The 25,007-nt window shown below is 43.7% G+C and overlaps 1 protein-coding gene across 1 annotated transcript in view; it reads right to left on the minus strand.

Annotated features, from left to right (window-relative positions):
* Positions 1-4,813: 4,813 nt before the first annotated feature.
* The window catches only part of lama4 (laminin, alpha 4), a 247,950-nt gene continuing 227,756 nt past the window's right edge, over positions 4,814-25,007 (minus strand). Inside the window, exons 39-40 of the mRNA XM_070885329.1 lie at positions 12,947-13,066; positions 4,814-8,198 (exon numbers count right to left, since the gene is read on the minus strand). Of these exons, the coding sequence (XP_070741430.1) occupies positions 8,053-8,198; positions 12,947-13,066 (266 nt within the window). The 3' untranslated portion in view covers positions 4,814-8,052. The remainder of the gene's footprint in view (positions 8,199-12,946; positions 13,067-25,007) is intronic.

A 25,007-nucleotide genomic window follows, 5' to 3' on the forward strand; every position in this document is an offset into this window, starting at 1 on the left:
GCCTGCCTGCTCCCCTGATTATTGAATCCCCTAACACTATAGCTCTTCCATTCTTCTTTCTCCCCCCTGTGCAGCTGAGCTACCCGTGGTGCTGTGGAATTGGCTCTGGTTGTACTCCCTCGAGGCACCATCGCCCTCACCAGTACTCAGAACAAAATACTGGTTGGAGAGCGAGATGAACTCAGGGGACTCTTGCACTACTTGCCTTGTCCTCCTCTTCTGTCTGCTGGTCACCCACTCCCTCTCTGTCGGCACACTCTTAAGCTGGGGGGTGACCACCTCTAGAAATGAGTTATCCACGTAGCTCTGTCTCGCAGATGCACCGCAGTGACTCCAGCCGCCGCTCAAGTTCCAAAACACGGAGCTTGAGTTGGTGCAGCTGGAGACAACTCCTGCACACGTGGTCGTCCAGGCTGGTCGATGCATCCAGGACTTCCCACATGCCACAATCGATGGGACTGAGCTGCCCTGCCATCCCTCTAGTTAGACTTGGAACTATCAAGCAAAAATAAACTGTAAATCTTAGGAAAGCACACCCAGCAGCTAATCAGCAATCAGCTGATTTCATTAATTAGTTTTTTTTAGGATTAGAAATATCACATCAATTTAATTGTGGCTCCAAACTTACTCCAATGCCCAAGGTTTTTAAAAAAAGAAAGAGAAATATTCACCAACCAACCGGCCAATTACTTACCTGCTTGACTGTGACGTTTACACTTCGATTTCAATTCTTTTTACTTTTTGTCTCTTACCCATGCAGGTCCGTTTGGCGCTGTAGCAGATAGCTCCTCCCGAACACCGGCTCTCCTGCTGTATGCTGCCTTTAGTAGCCCCACGCCCGGTCAGCTCTCGCGATACTTGGTCACTCCTCGCTCCTCCTAAACAGGATGGTTCATCCTTTTCTTAGAGTCTTTCTTTCCCACTAGAATATATCTTTGCTGAGATTTATGAAATATCTCCTTAAATCAGTTTTGGTGGAGACAAGAAATAATAAGGGAAAGAAGTCACTGGTGGGATAGTCTTATGGCCCCTAACAGCAGCCACACTGTAGGACAGAATATACATCAAGAAATAATGGAGGCTTGTAAGAAAGGTACGGTAATAATCGTAATAAGCCACTGCTTATCTACCGTCTTACCCTTTAATCTATTTTCCCAGTTGACTTTAGCCAACTCTGCCTTCATACCTTTGTAATTGTCTTTATTTAAGTTCAGTACATTAGTTTGAGACCCAGCTTTCTCACCCTCAAACTGAATTTGAAATTCTACCGCGCTATGATCACTCTTCCCAAGAGGATTCTTTACTATGAGATCATTAATTAATCCAGTCTCATTACACATTACCAGATCTAAAATAGTCTGCTCCTTGGTTGGTTCCACACTGTATTCTAAGAAACCATTCCGAATACACACTATGAACTCTTCCTCAAGGCTACCTTTGCCAATTTGATTTGTCCAATCAATATGGAGATTAAAGTCGCCCATGATTATTACCGTACCTTTCTTACAAGCCTCCATTATTTCTTGATGTATACTCTGTCCTACAGTGTGGCTGCTGTTAGGGGCCATAAGACTATCCCACCAGTGACTTCTTTCCCTTATTATTTCTTGTCTCCACCAAAACTGATTCTACATCTTGATCTGCTGAGCCGATATCATTTCTCACTACTGCACTGATCTCGTCCTTTATTAGCAGAGCTACCCCACGTCCTTTTCCTTTCTGCCTACCCTCCCAAAATGGCAAATACCCCTGAATATTCAGTTCCCAGCCTTGGTCACCTTGCAACCATGTCTCTGTAATGGCTATCAGATCATACCCATTTATTTCTATTTGTGCTGTCAGCTCATCTATCTGGTTAAGAATGCTGCGTGCATTCAGATAAAGAGCTTTTAATTTTGTCTTTTTACCATTTTTCCCTACTCTGACCCCACTTTCTGATGCACTCTTATACGCTCTGTCCCTCCTGTCACACTCTGAATATCATTATCCCTATCGCTACCCTGCACTGCCTTGTCCTTTCTCTTTGACTTTTTAAATTTCTGCTCACCAAATCCCTCCTCCCCCCACTATTTAGTTTAAACCCTTATCTACAGCCCTAGTTATTTGATTCGCCAGGACAATGGTTCCAGCCTGGTTCAAGTGAAGCCCATCCCAATGGAACAGCTCTCTCTTATCCCAGTACTGGTGCCAGTGCCCCATCAATCGAAACCCATTTCTCCCACACCAATCTTTGAGTCACGCGTTCATCTCTCTGATCATATTTACCCTATGCAAATTTGCTCATGGCTCAGGTAATATTCCAGATTATTACCTTTGTGGTTCTGCTTTTTACTGCTTTCCACTAGCTGCTCATACTCCCTCAGCAGAACCTCTTTCTTTGTCCTACCTATGTCGTTGGTACCTACGTGGACCACGACAACTGGATCTTTCCCCTCCCACTCCGAGTTCCTCTCCAGCTCAGAGGAGATGTCCTTAACCCTGGCATCGGGTAGGCAACACAGCCTTCAGGACTCACGCTCTCGGCTGCAGAGAACAGTATCTATCCCCCTAACTATACTGTCCCCTACCACGACCACATTTATTTTTACTCCCCCAACTTGAATGGCCCCCTGTACCATGGTGCTGTGGTCAGTTTGCTCATCCTCCCTGCAGTCCCTGCTCTCATCCAAGTATGTAGTCCCTGATATTTTTTGTCCAGTCAAATTATTAGAGAGAATGTTAGGGACTGTAGGGTTATGATTTCCTGACTGACGTTCCCTGCATGTGCTGCCCCATACTGATGGCGTTTGATTGAGGAATTAGCCCTCCTGTTTAAAACCTGGTACGCACTGCCGAAGTAAGAGATGTTTACCATAATGGACATTGTGAACTCTGAATTTTTTTCACACTTTTGAGTTTCTTATTTCCCATCATAGCACAGCTGTAAAAATGATATCCTTTTTGCACGTTAATACAGTCTAACAAGGGTTGAACTCAACTACTTAGGGGCTGAAATTCTGCTCCTGTCACAAAAGTAGTGCTAGCGTATTTTGCCTGGTGCATCTTACTCTGCTGATGCACAGAGGGGTCTACCCTGGGTATTCTACTGTCCCTTATTTAAATGCAGCTGATGTACTACCAGCACGATTTGCATCACTTAGAGTGCAATGGTTAAGATTTGCAGAGCGGGAACAGAAATATTCTGATGTAGCATTTAAAGTAACATCTGCACTTGCTTTTGGCAGCAAAGTTTGAAAGTGGACTTTTTCAACCGAGCTTTGTGCTGAACTGTGAAGCTGGAGCCACGAATGTCCAGAGGGTAGGCAAGACAGCTTATATCAGATGGTGGGATCCAGCAGTAAAGCTGAAACTAAACAAAAGGGAACAAATAAACATCCAATTCAAAGGAACAAGCAATGGTGCAGTGCTAAGAAACCAAAACAGCAACCAAAAGAAACAGAACTCATTTCATAGATCGTTCAGTCACTGCAGTTTTGATACTACTTCTAGTTCTTGTGCACCTAATAGGAGTGTACTTTGCTCCGACTATTTTTGGAACACAACACTGGCCTGACAATGTATCAAAGTTCCCAACCAGCAAAGATATACCTACTACCACCATATCATCCCCCCGCCCCCCTCCAATTAAATGCTGGCAACTGTGAGGCTGAACCAGACTGTTTGCAACCTTAATGTCATATTTGACCACTTGCTGAGCTTCTGATCACATCTGTACCATCACTACTTCCACCTCCATGACATCACTGACTCTGCTGCTGCCTCAGCTCATCAGCTGTGCTGAAACCCTCATCCAGGCTTTATTTACCTCTAGACTTGACTATTGCACTCCTGGCCGAACTCCCATCTTTCACCCTCCATAAACATAAGCTCATCCAAAACTCTGCAGCCCATATTCTAACTCGCATTCATTAACCCATCACCTCAGCGCTCGCTGACCTACATTGGCTCTTGGTTGAGCAATGCCTCGATTTTAAAATTCTCTAATCCTAACTCTAACCCTTATTTTCAAATCCCTCCATGGCCTAGCCCTTTCCTATCTCTGCAACCTTCTCCAGCCCTATAAACCTCCAATATATCTGCGCTCCACCAATTCTGGTCTCTTGAGCATCCCTAATTTTAATTGCTTCCATCATTGGTGGCCATGCCTTTAGCTGCCTTTATGCCTTTAGGTCATAAGCTCTGGAATTCCCTCCCTAAACCTCTCTGCTTTTCTACCGCATTTTCCTCCTTTAAGATTCTTCTCAAAACCTAACTCTTTGACCGAGTTTTTGGTTATCTACCCTAATGCCTCCTTATGTGGCTCGGTGTCAAATTTTGTTTGATAATGCTCCTGTGAAGTGCCTTGGGACATTTTACTAAGTTAAAGGTGCTATATAAATACAGGTTGTTGTTGTTGTAATGAGGCTTGTACCATCAGAAAACCTAAGGCAAGTGCAAATCCGGCACACGATGATTCCCACTCCCTGTGTACTGAGTGGGCACCTGTTCCACTGGTGCATGGGAGTGGACTTTCATCCTTTAGTGCCCAACATCCAGCATATCTTGTGCAAGATTTTTTAGCTCTTTAGTATTGGGCAGCTTACATGGCTGTCTTCTAAAATACGTTTCTTCACTTATATTTACTTTAACATTGAAAACCCCATCAGATTAACATCCAATAGATCTTACACATAAACAAATCACAAAATCTTCACACTTTATCAGAGAAATAGTCATTATTTGTAGATAGATGTATTATTAATTAAGAAATACTTGAAATTCTCTTTGAATAAGTTTGTTGCACAATTTCTACAAAATAAATGTTCACAAGTAATTTGCTAATCAAGTTCTGCAATTTATTAGATCAGTGTTGTAAATAACTACATTGAGACAACATTTCAAAGCATAACTGTAGATGTATGTATATTTACCAAGTGCCCAAAAATAATTTTCACAAAGCACTGAGGAAAGCTGGCTGGATATTGAGGTACACATCTTAACATTTACACACACAAAGTCATGGAGGCAGGGGAAGTAATGCTCAGTAGATGGGATGCCTCTACAACAGTGAGGTATAATTTATTGTTTATTTTAGAGAATCCTGTTACTGTATTCTGAGAGTGGTGTCATTATCAGGTCTTATATATATGTTAGTTCTCCTCACTTTTGGGTCTCTATGGCAGTTCTTAGCATCACATTTCCTTCTTCAGACAGGATCTGTACATCAGACTTCCCATAGCAGTAGGATTAGTCTCTGGTGTGTCTCATTCTGACAGTTACCTTCCCAATGAACCTGTTTGTTATTGACAGGCTCCCTTTAAGTACATGGCAGTGGAAAGGGCAAAAAACACTGAACGTAAAGACATTCTCATAACAAAGTTGTGTTTTGAGTTCAGACTGCCTACACTTGAATCTAGTGTAGTACCACTGAAGCTACAGGACTACAATATTAACAGTGCCAATGTTGAGAAAAAATGATGAGCTGGGGGTATGAAAGCTATTGTTTGTTAGATTTATTCATTACTTGTTTTAGCATTTGTTTTTTTCATTGTAGCCTAAAAGCACAAAATCAATCAGTAACTAAGGTGATGAATTGCTGTGATTTGATGATTTGACCAATGCAATACTTAATCCCACATCCATCACTATATATGGTTATATACTGAATGGATATCATCCATGAGTTTACAATAATATGCGGCACATCCAGAATTAGGCAAATATCCACATTACACAACCTTTGGCACTTGTCATTAGTACAGCTATTGTAGGGCCAACCAATGGATTTACAGCTGTCTTTTAAAATACATTCCCTATGTTGAATTGTACAGTATACCAGATGTAAGCATGAATGATATGTTTATGCAAATAAAGATGTTGCTATACTAAAAAAAGCCTGTGACAATTTGTTTTATATAGAAGACTATATCAAACATGTCATTAAAACATATGGTCAGGCAGTGCAATCTATCTTATTGAATAAGAAAGATGTACGAATAGAAGTATTGGTTGCCTCATATCACTGCTATCAGTATAGTAAAGGACAGATGCCTGGAATTTCCACAGGGATTCTTCTGATCTCCAGCTGTAAGTTCGATAGAAACCCTGGAGAAATGGCGTAAATGGTCATTAATGCTGTTTCCCTGTGATTTCCGCTGAAGCTACAGTGGGAGATCCGGAGAATCGGCAAAAAGTCTATCCTAGATACACGGGTGACTATGCTCAATGTATGTGTGCATTTCCGGCAGGGACAGGTATGTTGGAAAAATGTCAGGGAGATGTAAATGGAAATAGTGAGTTTAATATAATTTTGGAAATTTGAATATCAAAATGTTCCCGATTTCAAATCTATGTTTTTGAAAGGCCAATACTGAAAAGTACATTTTAATCTCAAATACACCACTGGAAAATAATAAAATTGTGCCAGTGCCGTACTACGTCTCTCCCACTGGAGGTCCCTGCAGCACCCATTAACTGGTGGCAGAAATGAAGTAAAAAGATTGTGGGTAAAATGTGCTCGTCACTCCTCCAGTCCTAATATCAAACATCACAAGTAGATGTCAACTGTGACAAAATAAAGATGTGTTTGTCTTTTTTTGTACAATTATTGCATAGAATGCAAATGTTTACAAAGCATTTTGGTTCCAAATACCTGCCAATTCTGTGACTGTTTATAATTCAATTTGCGACTAGAACAAGCCCCTATATCCTAATTTCCAGACCAATTAATCTGGCCTGCTCTTGTAAAACAACTTATCGTCAACATTCAGTTTTGAATTTGGTGAGGAAAGATAGTTTTCATTTTCATTTGAGTTACTTCAACATTTTATTTTTAGAATCATAGAATTTTATAGGAAATCCAAATTTTATTCAGCCCTCTGCACCTGTGCCAATTCTCAAAGAGCCAACCACTGAGTCCCGTTTCCCTAGGGGCCAAGAGAATGGAGCTTTGTTTTAGGTACAAATGGAATTGCAAAAGGACAAGACATTAACAGGTATTTGCAACTCAGATGTCATGCGAACATCTAGTCATTAGGTTTAAATGCAATAATTCCTAATGTGTCCTTAATTATGGATGACTTCTGAGGTCTTGAGACTGGATAAACACTGGGAAATTCTCCCATAATTCTGGTACAAGATAAAAGTTCAGCAGATGAACTGCAATTTACATTGTGCATATATATTACACATATGTAAATAATATATAACATCACATTTGGAAGGTCTTCAAATCTGATTTTCATTCAGAAATCTTGTCACTTTGTATGACTCTGCTGGAAATACATTCTGAAAAAAGTATTTTAATCCCTTATGGAGGGATTCTAACTTAATTAGACCCAAAAGTCTAAGGTCCACTGGTGGAAGGGGGATGGGGTGGGACTCGTACTACTTGTAGCCAAGGATGTAGACTCCATCCCAAATCACCAGCTTTGGTCATTTAGATAGCCAGAGCGAGTAAATCACATAACAGTGGCACCCTGTTGGAATGTTGGCTGGGAAATTGGAGCGGCACCATGTTACTCCAGTGGCAGAGTATGAGGTATTGTACGGCCAAAGTGAAGTAGTTTAAATTTTATTTTCCAAATAGAAATGTAGGCATTAATGTTAATGTAATTGATCCCCTATGTTCAGTAATGACCTCATTAATTTGAGCCACTGCTGCTCTTACATGTGCATATAGCAACATTTTATCATCACTGGCATTAACTTAAAATAGAGTGGTTAGCAAATCAATCTTGAAATCCCATGCTCAGTATCTGGAACTAATATGTTCACCTTTGATGACCCAGATTTGCATTCTTCACCCATTCATGCCTGAAGAGACAAACAGAACATATGACTTTCTTGGTTCTAGGTATAATTATCTTGTTGGAAGAAGACATGATGTAAAATAAGTACAATACATGGACATACTGAAAAACAATGAGATGAAGGAAGTGACTAAACCAATTAATGGTCCACAAATTAATCAATTGAGATACATTACTGCACCCCTAAGTGTGAAAATGTGATATTGCCTCATCTTTCCTTCAGGTTGTTGCGTATGGATTGCAGAAGCAGTATTTGCAAGCACTAGACTGCTGGGCATGAGTTGATGCTGACTCCTCCACTGACTAGTGCAGCTTTGGTGAAAATTACAGGAGTTTCATTGATGTTGAAGTTTTTCATGCAACCAGTGAATGATTGGCGCATGCTCAGTCTTGGGCTGAGCAGTGATTCTAAGAAAACAAAACAGAAAATTATTTATTAAGTTGCCCTAATACTAGTTAATAATTACAAGATAGATTTCAAACTGACAAACACAGCGACAACAATGCCAATTCAAACTCTACCATCATCACAAAGACTGCAGCAGTTGAAAATGGTCCATCACCATCTATTAAGAAAAACTAGGGATGGTCAATAAATGCATACTGGCCGGCATTGCCCACATCCCGTGAAAAAATAAATAAAAAGTCCTTCTCAAGAATCTTTTCACAAGATCAGAAAGTAGGTACTGATGACGATGACTATTTGGCCCATTACATAGAAACATAGAAATTAGGTGCAGGAGCAGGCCCTTCGGCCCTTCGAGCCTGCATCGCCATTCAATAAGATCATGGCTGATCATTCAACCTCAGTACCCCTTTCCTACTTTCTCTCCATACTCTTTGATCCCTTTGGCAGTAAAGGCCATATCTAACTCCCTTTTGAATATATCTAACAAACTGGCCTCAACAACTTTCTGCGGTAGAGAATTCCACAGGTTAACCACTCTCTGAGTGAAGAAGTTTCTCCTCCTCTCGGTCCTAAATGGCTTACCCTGTATTCTTAGACTGTGACCCCTGGTTCTGGAACTCCCCAGCAACGGGAACATTCTTCCTGCCTCTAACCTGTCCAATCACGTCAGAATTTTATATGTTTCTATGAGATCTCCTCTCAATCTTCTAAACTCCAGTGGATACAAGCCCAGTTGATCCAGTCTCTCTTCATATGTCAATCCTGCCATCCCAGGAATCAATCTGGTGAAACTTCGCTGTACTCCCTCAATAGCAAGAATGTCCTTCCTCAGATTAGGGGACCAAAACTGAACACAATATTCCAGGTGTGGCCTCACCAAGGCTCTGTACAACTGCAGTAAGACCTCTCTGCTCCTATAATCAAATCCTTTCGCTATGAAGGCCAACATGCCATTTGCCTTCTTCACCGCCTGCTGTACCTGCATGCCAAACTTCAATGATTGATGTACCATGACACCCAGGTCTCATTGCACCTCCCCTTTTCCTAATCAGTCACCATTCAGATAATATTCTGTCTTCCTGTTTTTGCCACCAAAGTGGATAACCTCACATTTATCCACATTATACTGCATCTGCCAATCATTTGCCCACTCACCTAACCTGTCCAAGTCACCCTGCTGTCTCTTAGCATTCTTTAGCAGCTCACACCGCCATCCAGCTTAGTGTCATCTGCAAACTTGGAGATATTACATTCAATTCCTTCATCTAAATCATTGATGTATATTGTAAATAGCTGGGGTCCCAGCACTGAACCCTGCAGCACCCCACTGGTCACTGCCTGCCATTCCGAAAAGGACCCGTTTATTCCGACTCTCTGCTTCCTATCTGCCAATCAGTTCTCTATCCACGTCAATACATTACCCCCAATACCATGTGCTTTAATTTTGCACACTAATCTCTTGTGTGGGACCTTGTCAAAAGCCTTTTGAAAGTCCAAATACACCACATCCACTGGTTCTCCCTTGTCCACTCTACTAGTTACATCTCAAAAAATTCTAAATTTGTCAAGCATGATTTCCCTTTCATAAATCCATGCTGACTTGGACAGATCCTGTCACTGCTTTCCAAATGCGCTGCTATTTCATCTTTAATAATTGATTCCAACATTTTCCCCAGGTTAACCAGTCTATAATTCCCCGTTTTCTCTCCCTCCTTTTTTAAAAAGTGGTGTTACATTAGCTACCCTCCAGTCCATAGGAACTGATCCAGAGTCAATAGAATGTTGGAAAATGATCACCAATGCATCCACTATTTCTAGGGCCACTTCCTTAAGTACTCTGGGATGCAGACAATCAGGCCCTGGGGATTTATCAGCCTTCAATCCCATCAATTTCCCAAACACAATTTCCTGACTAATAAGGATTTCCTTCAGTTCCTTCTTTTCGCTAGACCCTCGAACCCCTAGTATTTCCAGAAGGTTATTTGTGTCTTCCTTAGTGAAGACAGATCCAAAGTATTTGTTCAATTGGTCTGCCATTTCTTTGTTCCCCATTATAAATTCACCTGATTCTGTCTGCAAAGGACCTATGTTGGTCTTCACTAATCTTTTTCTCTTCACATATCTATAGAAGCTTTTGCAGTCAGTTTTTATGTTCCCGGCAAGCTTCCTCTCATACTTTATTTTCCCCCTCCTAATTAGACCCTTTGTCCTCCTCTGCTGAATTCTAAATTTCTCCCAGTCCTCAGGTTTGCTGCTTTTTCTCGCCAATTTATATGCCTCTTCCTTGGATTTAACACTATCCCTAATTTCCCTTGTTAGCCACGGTTGAGCCACCTTCCCCTTTTTATTTTTACTCTAGACAGGGATGTACCATTTTTGAAGTTCATCCTTGTAATCTATAAATATCTGCCATTGCCTATCCACTGTCAACCCTTTAAGTATCATTTGCTAGTCTATCCTAGCCAATTCACGTCTCATACCATCTAAGTTACCTTTCCTTAAGTTCAGAACCCTAGTCTCTGAATTAACACTGTCACTCTTCCCTAGGGAGCCTCACACAACAAGATTGCTAATTAGTACTCTCTCATTACACAACACCCAGTCTAGGATGGCCAGCTCTCTAGTTGGTTCCTCGACATATTGGTCTAGAAAGCCATCCCTTATGCACTCCAGGAAATCCTCCTCCACCGCATTGCTACCAACTTGGTTAATCCAATTTATATGTAGATTAAAGTTGCCTGTGATAACTGCTGTACCTTTATTGCATGCATCCCTAATTTCTTGTTTGATGTCATCCCCAACCTCACTACCACTGTTTGATGGTCTGTACACAACTCCCACTAGCATTTTCTACCCTTTGGTATTCCGTAGCTCTACCCATAGAGTCCACATCATCCAAGCTAATGTCCTTTCTTACTATTGCGTTAATTTCCTCTTTAACCAGCAACACTACCCCACCTCCTTTTCCTTTCTATCTATCCTTCCTGAATGTTGAATACCCCTGGATGTTGAGTTCCCAGCCTTGGTCACCCTCAGCCATGTCTCCGTAATCCCAATTATATCATAATCGTTAATAGCTGCCTGTGCAGCTAATTCATCCACCTTATTATGAATACTCCTCGCATTGAGGCATAGAGCCTTACACTCATTCATTCAGAAATAATCTAGTCCCCCACTACAGCATTCAGTTGTTTCTTAAATGAGTGCCAGGTACTTGCCTCCAATACCATACCTGGTCTATTTCACATGTTGGTTACTCTATGCATAAAAAATATCTTAACAACATTGTTTTTTTGTCAGTTTGAACTCATGCTTCAGCAACCCCCCCCCCCCGCCCCCCCACACACACACATATTCTACTGTCAGAGTTTAATTTGTAATAGTTCTGTATTTACCTTTTCTATACCATTTGCTATCACATATGCCTCTATGAGTACATCTCTCAATCACCTCTTTTCAAGTGAAAAAACTCAAGTTTTCCATAATGTAATACTGCCTTTAATTAGTTTGTTAGAGTATTAAGAGCTACAGAATCAAAGTGGGTCGACAGAGTTACGATACAAATCAGCTATGATCTAACTGAATGATGGAACAGGCTCGGAGGGCTTGAATGGTCTACTTCTGTTCCTATGTTCTTACTGAATTGCAGAGAAAGGACTGCATTCTGCAGTTTGTGTGATTATATAGTCATAGGACAGCTACAGAGTTCAATTCAGTACAGCTTGACTGCCTTCCTCCCTTTGCCCCCAGCTCAATCTAACTAGCTTGATTTAGCACTTCTGGGTTTTGTAAATATTGATTAGGACAATGTAAATTTACCGAGCGTGACAAAAGCAAAATTGCAACTTAAAAAAAATCTGCCCCACTGCAACTGAGACTTGCATCCAATATTAGAGTTTTTGCACAGTCAATATTTCTCTTGCAGCTATTTGTGATTTACTTCTCCATACACAGGAACAATGGCTTATGTTAATGGAATATCTTCCTCTTAAACCAGAATTTTAGTGAATCCAAGTTGCATTCACACTCATCCTTTTAAAAGGTACCAAATATTTTGAATCAATTTAGGATCGCTTTTCCTACCTTGCCTCTTGCCTGAGTATTAGACAGCAGAAGTGCATCTGAAGTGTATCTGTCCAGGCCCAGAAGCACCGGTCTTTCCTCTCCTGAGCTATTAACATGACTGCGAGCATGGCCAAGCAATGGCAAAAAGGGGGAGGAAATTTGAACGCAGCTGCACACCTCTGGACAGCAGCAGTCAGAAGACCACAGGGCCCAAAGATCTGCTTGGTGAATCAAAACAAATACAAAACTTAACTTGTTGGTTCCTCCTGAACTTGCTGCCAAAACCCCTGCATATCAGGAGTCTGATGGATATTACCAGTGTAAAGCCAATAGCACATTTTTGGGCCTCACTGCATCTGGATGTTTCATGGCCGCAACTCTAGGATAAAGAGCCTGCAGGCTGGGAATGTAGCCTCTCACCACATTTAAATCACAGCGATGGTCTTGCACCTATTGCAGGTGAAGGACCTGCCTCCCCAGGGTAGCCCTACAAATATCAGCATAATATAAAGACATGTCAGCAGCACCTGTCCCCACTTTTTTCTGACCTTCACTCCTTGGGATTGAGTGTTCTCTGTGGGAAAAGATCAGGAAAATCGGTCCCTACAATCCCCATTCCTTATTAACATCTTTGAAACATCCCTCCATTTGTGCACAAAACAGGATTAAGCACTGGGTTTACCTGGCACTCCTCCGACAAATACTGGCTCCTTAGTGTTGACAGAGCGTGAACTTAGTGGCCCCACAACATGGTTTACCTCAGAATCCACATCCAACTGCACAACATTGGAATCTCTGATAACTAAATGAACAGAAAAGTAGAGTTACTAATAGAAAATATAGTGTTAGCCATCTGACATTGCTCATACATGCTCAATGTGTGTTAGTTTCAAGAATCAGGTGTAAAATAATTGTAATGTACAACAGAATATTATTTGTTAAATATATAAGAAAGTTGGGTAACAGAGTGGGTTAAATACTGGCTTTTCAACTCTGGGACCAGGGTTAGAACAGATTCAAGTCTTTGGTTTCTGGTTAGCTTTGGCAGCTTCAACCTAGATCCCAATATGCAATGGGCACACAGCACAAACCATCCTTAATTTGGCACTAATTGGCAATTTCACTCAGAGAAAAGTAAGAATTAGCAAGTGTCACATTAGTGCATTAGGACAGGAGTGTTCAATCTGTGGGCCATCTGTGGTGCCTGAACCCAGGCCTGTCAAGTCCAGGCAATGTCATCCGATTTGTATTTGCATTTCTTATTGGATGGTTTGTCCTGTCTGAATATTATGGGCCTTGAAGTTTGAAAAGAGCTGTTTTAGCACAGTTGCCTCATTGATAGAAAAATCCTGAATCAGAGTATCAATATGTGATAGTGTCAGCAACTCGTGATATATGTAAATTAATGGGAACATTGAATTACACTATACATTCAGCCCCATTGGATCAATAGTATACACCCATGTAGCTCAGCCATGGAAGGAGAACTGTTGGCCTGTTAATCTGCAAATCCTTCCACAACTTCACACTTTTCTCCAAGGGGAAAAATGTGAAGATCTGAAAATAACAACCTTTGCAGCTGTCAACGACAAAAAGCTTGGGCATTCCTGCGTTAGGGTGTGCTCTGCTGAAGCTTATTATTAGCCAGAGTGTATTCTACTTTAACTGTGCTATACTTGAATGCTTAATGCTAACACTGGGGGCTGGAGTTGCATGGGGACGATGGATTGGGGGTAAACCCGAGAGAACGGTAGGGCCTGATTTGCATCTGAAGCCTTTGTTTACCAAAGGCAGCCAGCCAGATGGAGAAGTTGGATGACTCTGGGTGGGTAGGTCTGTGGCACTAGGCAGCACAGAGGAGGGATCAGTAGGGGGCTGGTGCTGGTGCTGGTGCTGGTGCTGGCCTCGGCAGGATTGGATAGGGGAGACAATGAAGATCATAGACTCTGGACATTTGGGGGGGGTGGAAAGAATGAAGACCGGGGCCTCCGGAGGATCGTGGGAGGGAAGAGCAGATCAGAGCCGGCCATCAGAGGATCAGGGGTGGCCTCAAGATCATTAGTGATGGTTGCGGGGGAGAGGGGGGAGGGGAGGTAGAGGGGTGAACAGATCGTGGCCCACCTCAGGATGATCATGTGGGGCGGTCCAGGTGGTCGATTGGATGACTTGTGGGAGGGGGGTCTCAGATTGCAGGGGATGTTAGGCAGGGAGCCTGGATCCAGTAGGTAAGTATAAAGGCACTTATTTCCTGGATGCAGCAGTCCTCACCTTGCTGTAACTGCCGTGTTTTATGAAGTGTGTAAAACCCGACCAGATAGAGTTAAAAACAAAATGGTGGTTAAAGAAGAGATTTCCAGCCTCATTAAAATATTTAAATTGACGTCTTGCCTCCTGGCGGTGGATTGGCTGCCCGCCTCCCATCCCGCCTCCATTAAAACTGGAAGTGGGCAGGTTGGAGGTGGATTCAGGTCGGGATTCCCATTTTTAACCCTTTTTTTTTAAGGTTAAAATTCCTCCCTGGGTGTCAGAAATAGAAAGTGTCTCATTTCCCAGAATCAACACAGAATCAGCTGTAAGTGTTTGTCTTGACTAGGTGTTAATCACATAGAATAGGGAAGCTGAGTCAACACGTATAAATTGGGTGCAGCTCCGAAGAGAATAAACGTCAACAGTTTTTCAGAGTGCAGAGCGGGCTTAAATGGAGTGGACGTAAGCAGAGTGGTTTATTTGGGAATTTGGAAAGAGTGGGAATTCGGGGAAGATTAAAATCAATTAAAAAAAGTAAAGATAGATAAGTGATATTTCTAACCTAAAAAAAACACATGAATTAAATCAACTGATTGCTGAGTAGCTGCTGGGTGTGTTTTGCTAAGTTTTACAGTTTATTTCTGCTCGACAGTCCAAGTCTATTAACTAGAGGCATGGCAGGACAGCTCAGTCCCGTGGATTGCACATCCTGTGGCATGAGGGAAGTCTTGGACGCTTCCCGTGGCCTGGACGACCACGTGTGCTGGAGGTGCCTCCAGCTGCAGCAACTCGAGCTCCATGTTTCGGAGCTTGAGCGGCGGCTGGCGTCACTGCGGTGCATTCGCGAGACTGAGAATTTTCGTGGATAGTACGTTTCAGGAGGTGGTCACTGTTATGGTATGAGGCGTGAATTGGCTAGGATAGATTGGCGAATGATACTTAAGGGGTTGACTGTGGATGGGCAATGGCAGATTTCCTGTCTGGCGTAAAAATAAAAAAGGGAAGGTGGCTCAACCGTGGCTATCAAGGGAAATCAGGGATAGTATTAAAGCCAAGGAAGTGGCATACAAATTGGCCAGAAATAGCAGCGAACCCGGGGACTGGGAAAAATTTAGAACTCAGCAGAGGAGGACAAAGGGTTTGATTAGGGCAGGGAAACTGGAGTACGAGAAGAAGCTTGCAGGGAACATTAAGACGGATTGCAAAAGTTTCCATAGATATGTAAAGAGAAAAAGGTTAGTAAAGACAAACGTAGGTCCCCTGCAGTCAGAATCAGGGGAAGTCATAACGGGGAACAAAGAAATGGCAGACCAATTGAGCAAGTACTTTGGTTCAGTATTCACTGAGGAGGACACAAACAACCTTCCGGATATAAAAGGGGTCAGAGGGTCTAGTAAGGAGGAGGAACTGAGGGAAATCCTTATTAGTCGGGAAATTGTGTTGGGGAAATTGATGGGATTGAAGGCCGATAAATCCCCAGGGCCTGATGGACTGCATCCCAGAGTACTTAAGGAGGTGGTCTTGAAAATAGCGGATGCATTGACAGTCATTTTCTAACATTCCATTGACTCTGGATCAGTTCCTATCGAATGGAGGGTAGGCAATGTAATCCCACTTTTTAAAAAAGGAGGGAGAGAGAAAACAGGGAATTAGACCGGTCAGCCTGACATCGGCAGTGGGTAAAATGATGGAATCAATTATTAAGGATGTCATAGCAGCGCATTTGGAAAGAGGTGACATGATAGGTTCAAGTCAGCATGGATTTGTGAAAGGGAAATCATGCTTGACAAATCTTCTGGAATTTTTTGAGAATGTTTCCAGTAGAGTGGACAAGGGAGAACCAGTTGATGTGGTATATTTGGACTTTCAGAAGGCTTTCGACAAGGTCCCACACAAGAGATTAATGTGCAAAGTTAAAGCACATGGGATTGGGGGTAGTGTGCTGACGTGGATTGAGAACTGGTTGTCAGACAGGAAGCAAAGAGTAGGAGTAGGAGTAAATGGGGACTTTTCAGAATGGCAGGCAGTGACTAGTGATGTACCGCAAGGCTCTGTGCTGGGGCCCCAGCTGTTTACACTGTACATTAATGATTTAGACGAGGGGATTAAATGTAGTATCTCCAAATTTGCGGATGACACTAAGTTGGGTGGCAGTGTGAGCTGCGAGGTGAATGCTATGAGGCTGCAGAGCGACTTGGATAGGTTAGGTGAGTGGGCAAATGCATGGCAGATGAAGTATGATGTGGATAAATGTGAGGTTATCCACTTTGGTGGTAAAAACAGAGAGACAGACTATTATCTGAATGGTGACAGATTAGGAAAAGGGGAGGTGCAACGAGACCTGGGTGTCATGGTACATCAGTCATTGAAGGTTGGCATGCAGGTACAGCAGGCGGTTAAGAAAGCAAATGGCATGTTGGCCTTCATAGCGAGGGGATTTGAGTACAGGGGCAGGGAGGTGTTGCTACAGTTGTACAGGGCCTTGGTGAGGCCACACCTGGAGTATTGTGTACAGTTTTGGTCTCCTAACCTGAGGAAGGACATTCTTGCTATTGAGGGAGTGCAGCGAAGGTTCACCAGACTGATTCCCGGGATGGCGGGACTGACCTATCAAGAAAGACTGGATCAACTGGGCTTGTATTCACTGGAGTTCAGAAGAATGAGAGGGGACCTCATAGAAACGTTTAAAATTCTGATGGGTTTCGACAGGTTAGATGCAGGAAGAATGTTCCCAATGTTGGGGAAGTCCAGAACAAGGGGTCACAGTCTAAGGATAAGGGGTAAGCCATTTAGGACCGAGATGAGGAGAAACCTCTTCACCCAGAGAGTGGTGAAACTGTGGAATTCTCTACCACAGAAAGTAGTTGAGGCCAATTCACTAAATATATTCAAAAAGGAGTTAGATGAAGTCCTTACTACTAGGGGGATCAAGGGGTATGGCGAGAAAGCAGAAATGGGGTACTGAAGTTGCATGTTCAGCCATGAACTCATTGAATGGTGGTGCAGGCTAGAAGGGCCGAATGGCCTACTCCTGCACATATTTTCTATGTTTCTATGTTTCTATGTATGCAGCACCTTGTAACCAGCATTCTACCACCACCAGAAGGTGCATCTGTTGGAGTACTAAGGGATCCCAGCATCCCTTGGGAGCACTGCATACAAGCTGGCCTCCCATGCTGTGCCAGCACTCTGGAGTCAGAATAAAGAGACGAAGGTCACACTTACTCAAGACTACAGTAATCAGTCACATTGCTTTATTTGAGACATTACAACTGGCGACAAGTAAATAGATAACGAACCATCACGCGAAAATGCAGAGAACTGTTGGTATCCTGGAAACATTCTCAGAAAGTGATGATTGGGAAGCCTTCGTGGAGCGACTCGACCAATACATCGTGGCTAACGAACTGGAAGAGAATGAGAACGTTGCCAAACGAAGGGCGATCCTCCTCACCGTTTGCGGGGCAACAACCTATGGCCTCATGAAAAATCTTCTTGCTCCGGTGAAACCAACAACCAAATCATATGAAGAACTGTGTACACTGGTCCGGGAACACCTAAATCCGAAGGAGAGCCTTCTGATGGCAAGGTATCGATTTTACACATGTCAACGGTCTGAAGGCCAGGAAATGGCGAGCTACTTCGGTGAACTAAGGTGAGTTGCAGGACACTGCGAATTTGATAGATTCCTGGAGCAAATGCTAAGAGACTTTTTTGTGCTTGGCATTGACCGTGAGGTTATCCGTCGCAAACTATTGACTGTTGAAACACCGAAACTGAGCAAAGCTATAACGATAGCCCAGGCATTTATGTCCACCAGCGATAACACCAAACAAATTTTGCAGCATAAAGATGCATCGGCAAGTACTGTACACAAAGTAACGTTGTTTTCAGGCAGGAATGCATATGGCAGAACGTACACGCCTGCAGCTGCACGACCTCAGATGACTCAGAGCCTGCCATCAAGTGTGAATGCGAGGCAATTAACACCTTGTTGGCGCTGCGGAGGTCATCATCGAGCCCATCAATGCCACTTCAAACACTGTGCTTGCAAAGGCTGTGGAAGAATGGGACACCTCCAGCGAATGTGCAGATGAGCTACAAATCCTGCAAATCACCACGTTGCAGAGGAAGACCGATCCAGGGCGGATCAAACTGAACTAGAGACTTGAACCGAGGATGCAGACATGTACGGGGTACACACCTTCACCACAAAATGTCCACCGATTATGTTAAAAGTTGAACTGAACGGAATTCCAGGATACATGGAATTGGACACAGGTGCGAGTCAGTCTATCATGAGCAAAAAGGCCTTTGAGATGCTGTGATGCAACAAGGCAGAAAGGCCCAAGCTGAGCCCTATTCATACCAAGCTGAGAACTTACACTAAAGAGCTGATCCTTGTAATTGGCAGTGCAGCAGTAAAAGTCTTCCATGATGGAGCGGTGCACGATCTACCACTATGGATTGTACCAGGAGATGGCCCCATGCTGTTCGGCAGAAGCTGGCTGGGAAAAATTACTGGAACTGGGATGACATCCGAGCATCCATCGACGATACCTCATGTGCCCAGATTTTGAGCAAGTTCCCATCATTGTTTGAGCCAGGCATTGGAAATTTCTCTGGGGCGAAGGTGCAGATCTACTTGGTTCCCGGTACACGACCCATTCACTACAAGGCACGTGCGGTGCCAGACATGATGCAAGAGAAAGTGGAGATCGAGCTGGACAGGCTGCAATGAGAAGGCATCATCGTGCTGGTTGAGTTCAACGAGTGGGACAGTCCGATTGTTCCGGTCCTCAAGGGTGATGGCACAATCAGAATTTGTGGGGACTATTAAGTAACGATTAACCGTTTTTCACTGCAGGACCAGTACCCGCTACCCAAGACAGACAACCTATTTGCGACGCTGGCAGGAGGGAAGACATTCACCAAGCTGGACCTGACCTCAGCTTACATGATGCAGGAGATGGTGGAGTCTTCGAAAGGCCTCACCTACATCAACACGCACAAAGGTCTGTTCATCTACAATATGGGATGAGGTCTTACAAGACAAATTTAGGGAGCTAGGAGTTAAATTTAAAAAGTAGGACCTCAAAAGTAGTAATCTCAGGATTGCTACCAGTGCCACGTGCTAGTCAGAGTAGGAATCGCAGGATAGCTCAGATGAATACATGGCTTGAGAAATGGTGCAGAAGGGAGGGATTCAAATTCCTGGGATATTGGAACCGGTTCTGGAGGAAGTGAGATGAGTACAAACTGGACGGTCTACACCTGGGCAGGATCGGAACCAATGTCCTAGGGGGAGTGTTGGCTCGTGCTGTTGGGAAGGAGTTAAACTAATATGGCAGGGGGATGGGAACCTATGCAGGGAGACAGAGGGAAATAGAAGGGGAGCAGATGCAAAAGATAGAAAGGAGAATAGTAAAAGTGGAGGGCAGAGAAACCCAAGGCAAAAAGCAAAAAGGGCCACATTACAGCAAGATTCAAAAGGGGCAAGGTGTGTTAAAAAGACAAGCCTGAAGGCTCTGTGCCTCAATGCGAGGAGTATTCGGAATAAGGTGGATGAATTAACTGTGCAGACAGCAGTTAACGGATACGATGTGATTGGCATCACGGAGACATGGCTCCAGGATGACCAAGGCTGGGAACTCAACATCCAAGGGTATTCAGCAGTTAGGAAGGATAGACAGAAAGGAAAAGGAGGTGGGGTGGTGTTGCTGGTTAAAGAGGAAATCAATGCAATTATAAGGAAGGACATTAGCCTGGATGATGTGGAATCAGAATGGGTGGAGTTGCGGAATTCCAAAGAGCAGAAAATGCTAGTGGGAGTTGTGTAGAGATCACCAAATAGCAGTAGTGAGGTTGGGGGCAGCATCAAACAAGAAATAAGGGATGAGTGCAATAAAGGTACAGCAGTAACCATGGGCGACTTTAATCCACATATAGATTGGGCTAACCTAACTGATCGAAATGCGGTGGAGGAGGATTTCCTGGAGTGTATTAGGGATGGTTTTCAAGACTAATATGTTGAGGAACCAACCAGGGAGCTGGCCATCCTAGACTGGGTGATGTGTAATGAGAAAGGACTAATTAGCAATCTTGTTGTGCAAGGCCCTTTGGGGAAAAGTGACCATACTATGGTAGAATTCCTTATTAAGATGGACAGTGACAAAGTTATTCGGAAACTAGGTTCCTGAACTTAAGGAAGGGTAACTTCGACGGTATGAGGTGTGAATTGGCTAGAATAGACTGGCAGAGGATACTTAAAGGGTTGATGGTGGATAAGCAATGGCAAACATTTAAAGATACATGGATGAACTTCAGCAATTGTACATCCCTGTCTGGAGTAAAAATAAAACTGGGAAGGTGGCTCAACCATGGCTAACAAAGGAAATTAAGGATCGTGTTAAAACCAAGGAAGAGGCATATAAATTGGCTAGAAAAAGCAACAAACCTGAGGACTGGGAGAAATTTAGAATTCAACAGAAGAGGACTAAGGGTTTAATTAAGAAGGGGAAAATAGAGTACGAGAGGAAGCTTGCAGGGAACATAAAAACTGACTGCAAAAGCTTCTATAAATATGTGAAGAGAAAAAGATTAGTGAAGACAAACGTAGGTCCCTTGCAGTCGGATTCAGTTGAATTTATAATGGGGAATAAAGAAATGGCAGACCAATTGAACCAATACTTCGGTTCTGTCTTCACAAAGGAAGATACAAATAACCTTCCGAATGTACTAGGGGACAGTGGGTCTAGCGAGAATGAGGAACTGAAAGATATTCTTATTAGTCGGGAAATTGTGTTAGGGAAATTGATGGGATTAAAGGCCGATAAATCCCCGGGTCCTGATAGTCTGCATCCCAGAGTATTTCAGGAAGTGGCCCTAGAAATAGTGGATGCATTGGTGATCATTTTCCAACAATCTATCGACTCTGGATCAGTTCCTGTGGACTAGAGGGTAGCTATTGCAATACCACTTTTTAAAAAAGGAGAGAAAGAAAGCAGGTAATTATAGACCGGTTAGCCTGACATCAGTAGTGGGGAAAATGTTGGAATCAACCATTAAGGATGAAATAGCAGCCCATTTGGAAAGCAGTGACAGGATCGGACCGAGTCAGCATGGATTTATGAAAGGGAAATCATGCTTGACAAATCTTCTGGAATATTTTGAGGATGTAACTAGTAGAGTGGACAAAGGAGAAACAGTGAATGTTGTATTTGGACTTTCAAAGGGCTTTTGACAAGTACCCGCACAAGAGATTGGTGTGCAAAATCAAAGCGCATGGTATTAGGGGTAATGTACTGACGTGGATAGAGAACTGGTTGGCAGACAGGAAGCAGAGAGTCGGGATAAACGGATCGTTTTCAGAATGGCAGGCAATTACTAGTTGGGTGCCGCAGGGCTCAGTGCTGGGACTCCAGCTCTTTACAATATACATTGATGACTTGGATGAAGGAATAGAGTGTAATATCTCCAAGTTTGCAGATGACACTAAACTGGGTGGCGGTGTGAGCTGTGAGGAGAATGCTAAGAGGCTGCAGGGTGACTTGGCAGATTAGGTAAGTGGGCAAATACATGGCAGATGCAGTATAATGTGGATAAATGTGAGGTTATCCATTTTGGGGGCAAAAACACGAAGGCAGAATATTATCTAATGGTGACAGATTTGGAAAAGGGGAGGTGCAACGATACCTGGGTGTCATGGTTCATCAGTCACTGAAAGTGGGCATTGAAAGTGAGGCCTCACCTGGAATATTGTGTTCAGTTTTAGTCCCCTAGTCTGAGGAAGGATGTTCTTGCTATTGAGAGAGTGCAGTGAAGTTTCATCAGACTAATTCCCGGGATGGCTGGGCTGTCATACGAGGAGAGACTGGATCAACTGGGCCTTTATTCACTGGCATTTAGAAGGATGAGAGGGAATCTCATAGAAACATATAAGATTCTGACGGGACTGGATAGGTTAGATGCGGGAAGAATGTTCTCGATGTTGGGGAAGTCCAGAACCAGGGGACATAGTCTTAGGATAAGGGGTAGGCCATTTAGGACTGAGATGAGGAGAAACTTCTTCACTCAGAGTTGTTGACCTGTGGAATTCCCTGCCGCAGAGAGTTTTGATGCCAGTTCATTGGATATATTCAAGAGGAAGTTAGATATGGCCCTTACGGTTAAGGGGATCAAGGGGTATGGAGAGAAAGCAGGAAAGGGGTGCTGAAGGAATGATCAGCCATGATCTTATTGAATGGTGGCGCAGGCTCGAAGGGCCGAATGGCCTACTCCTGCACCTATTTTCTATGTTTCTATGTTTCTAATAGATGCCCGTTTGGGATTCGACCGGCCGCGGCTATTTTTCAAAGGAACATGGAGAGCCTGCTAAAGTCGGTTCCACGCACCGTGGTTTTCCAGGACGACATATTGATTACATGTCAGGGCACCATCGAACATTTGCAGAACCTGGAAGAGGTTCTAACTCAGCTAGATTGTGTGGGACTCAGGTTGAAACGCTCTGTGTGTTTTCCTGGTGCCAGAGGTCGAGTTCTTAGGGAGAAGAATCGCGGCAGACGGCATCAGACACACCGACGCCAAGCTGGAGGCCATCAAGAACGCGCCGAGACCACAGAACGTGATGGAGCTGCGGTCGTTCCTGGAACTCCTCAATTATTTTGGTAATTTCTTACCCGGGTTAAGCACCTTGCTAGAACCTCTACATGTGTTGCTACGTAAGGGAAATGACTGGGATGGGGGAAATCACAAGAGACTGCTTTTGAGAAAGCCAGAAATCTGTTATGTTCGAACAAACTGCTTGTTCTGTATGACCCATGTAAACGTTTAGTGCTAGCTGGCGATGCATTTTTGTACGGGGTCGTATGTGTGTTACAACAAGCAAACGAATTGGGAACATTGCAACCGGTCGCTTATGCGTCCAGGAGTTTGTCCAAGGTCGAAAGGGCCTACAGCATGATTGAAAAAGCAACTCTGACATGCGTTTACGGGGTGAAAAAAATGCACCAGTATCTGTTTGGGCTGAAGTTCGAGTTAGAAACTGACATAAGCCACTCATATCGCTATTCTCAAAGAGCAAAGGTATTAATACCAATGCCTCTGCTCGCATCCAAAGATAGGCGCTCACGCTGTCGGTATATAACTATGTAATTCGCCACAGGCCAGGCACAGAGAACTGCGCTGATGCTCTCAATTGGCTGCCATTGCTCACCACCGGGGTGGAAATGGCACAGCCTGCAGACTTGCTCTTGGTGATGGATGCATTTGAAAACGAAAAGTCACCCGTTACGGCCCACCAGATCACCCCAGGATCCTTTACTGTCCCTTGTAAAAAAAACTGCGTCCTCCATGGGAGCTGGTCCAGCGTCTCAGCGGAGATGCATGAAGAGATCAAGCCATTCCAGCGGCGCAGAGACTAAATGTCCATACAGGTGGACTGTCTTTTGTGGGGTAATCGAGTGGCTTTGCCTAAGAAAGGCAGGGAAACGTTCATACTCGACCTACACAATACCCACCCAGGCATAGTAATGATGAAAGCGAGAGCCAGATCCCATGTGTGGTGGCCCGGCATCGACTCAGATTTGGAGTCTTGTGTGCGCCAATGCAACACTTGCTCTCAACTGAACAAAGCACCCAGGGAGGCACCACTAAGTTTGTGGTCATGGCCCTCCAAACCGTGGTCTAGGGCCCACGTTGACTTCGCTGTCCCGTTTCTAGGCAAAATGTTCTTGATTGTTGTGGATGCTTATTGAAAATGGATTGAGTGTGTAATAATATCTGTAAGTGCATCCACTGCCACCATCGAAAGCCTATGAGCCATGTTTGCCACGCACGGCCTGCCTGATGTCCTTGTCAGCGACAATGGGCCGTGCTTCACCAGCGCTGAATTCAAGGAATTCATAACCCGCAATGGAATCAAGCACGTCACATCTGCCCCGTTCAAGCCCGCATCCAACAGCCAGACAGAACGGGCAGTCCAAACCATCAAGCAAAGTTTGAAACGTGTTTCGGAAGGCTCCCTGCAGACCCGTCTATCCCGAGTCCTACTCGGCTACCACACAAGACCCCACTCACTCACCGGGGTTCCCCCTGCCGAACTGCTCGAAAAGAGCACTCAAAACAAGGCGCTCTCTAATCCACCCTGATCTCCATGATCAAGTTGAGGGCAGGCGGCTTCAACAAAGCATGTACCATGATCGCGCAAATTTGTCACACGATATTGAAGTCAATGACCCTGTATTTGTACTCAACTATTGACATGGTCCCAAATGGTTTGCTGGCACTGTCATAGCCAAAGAAGAGAGTAGGGTGTTTGAGGTCAAACTTGCAAATGGACTAACTTGCAGAAAACATTTGGACCAAACCAAACTGCGATTCACAGGCAGCCACGAGTAACCTGAAGAGGACACCACCAATTTCGACCCTCCAATACACATACAAGTGGCAACCAACATCACATAGAAACTTAGAAAATAGGTGCAGGAGTAGGCCAT

Source organism: Pristiophorus japonicus, chromosome 7, assembly GCF_044704955.1.
Source record: "Pristiophorus japonicus isolate sPriJap1 chromosome 7, sPriJap1.hap1, whole genome shotgun sequence".
Classification (NCBI taxonomy): domain Eukaryota; kingdom Metazoa; phylum Chordata; class Chondrichthyes; family Pristiophoridae; genus Pristiophorus; species Pristiophorus japonicus.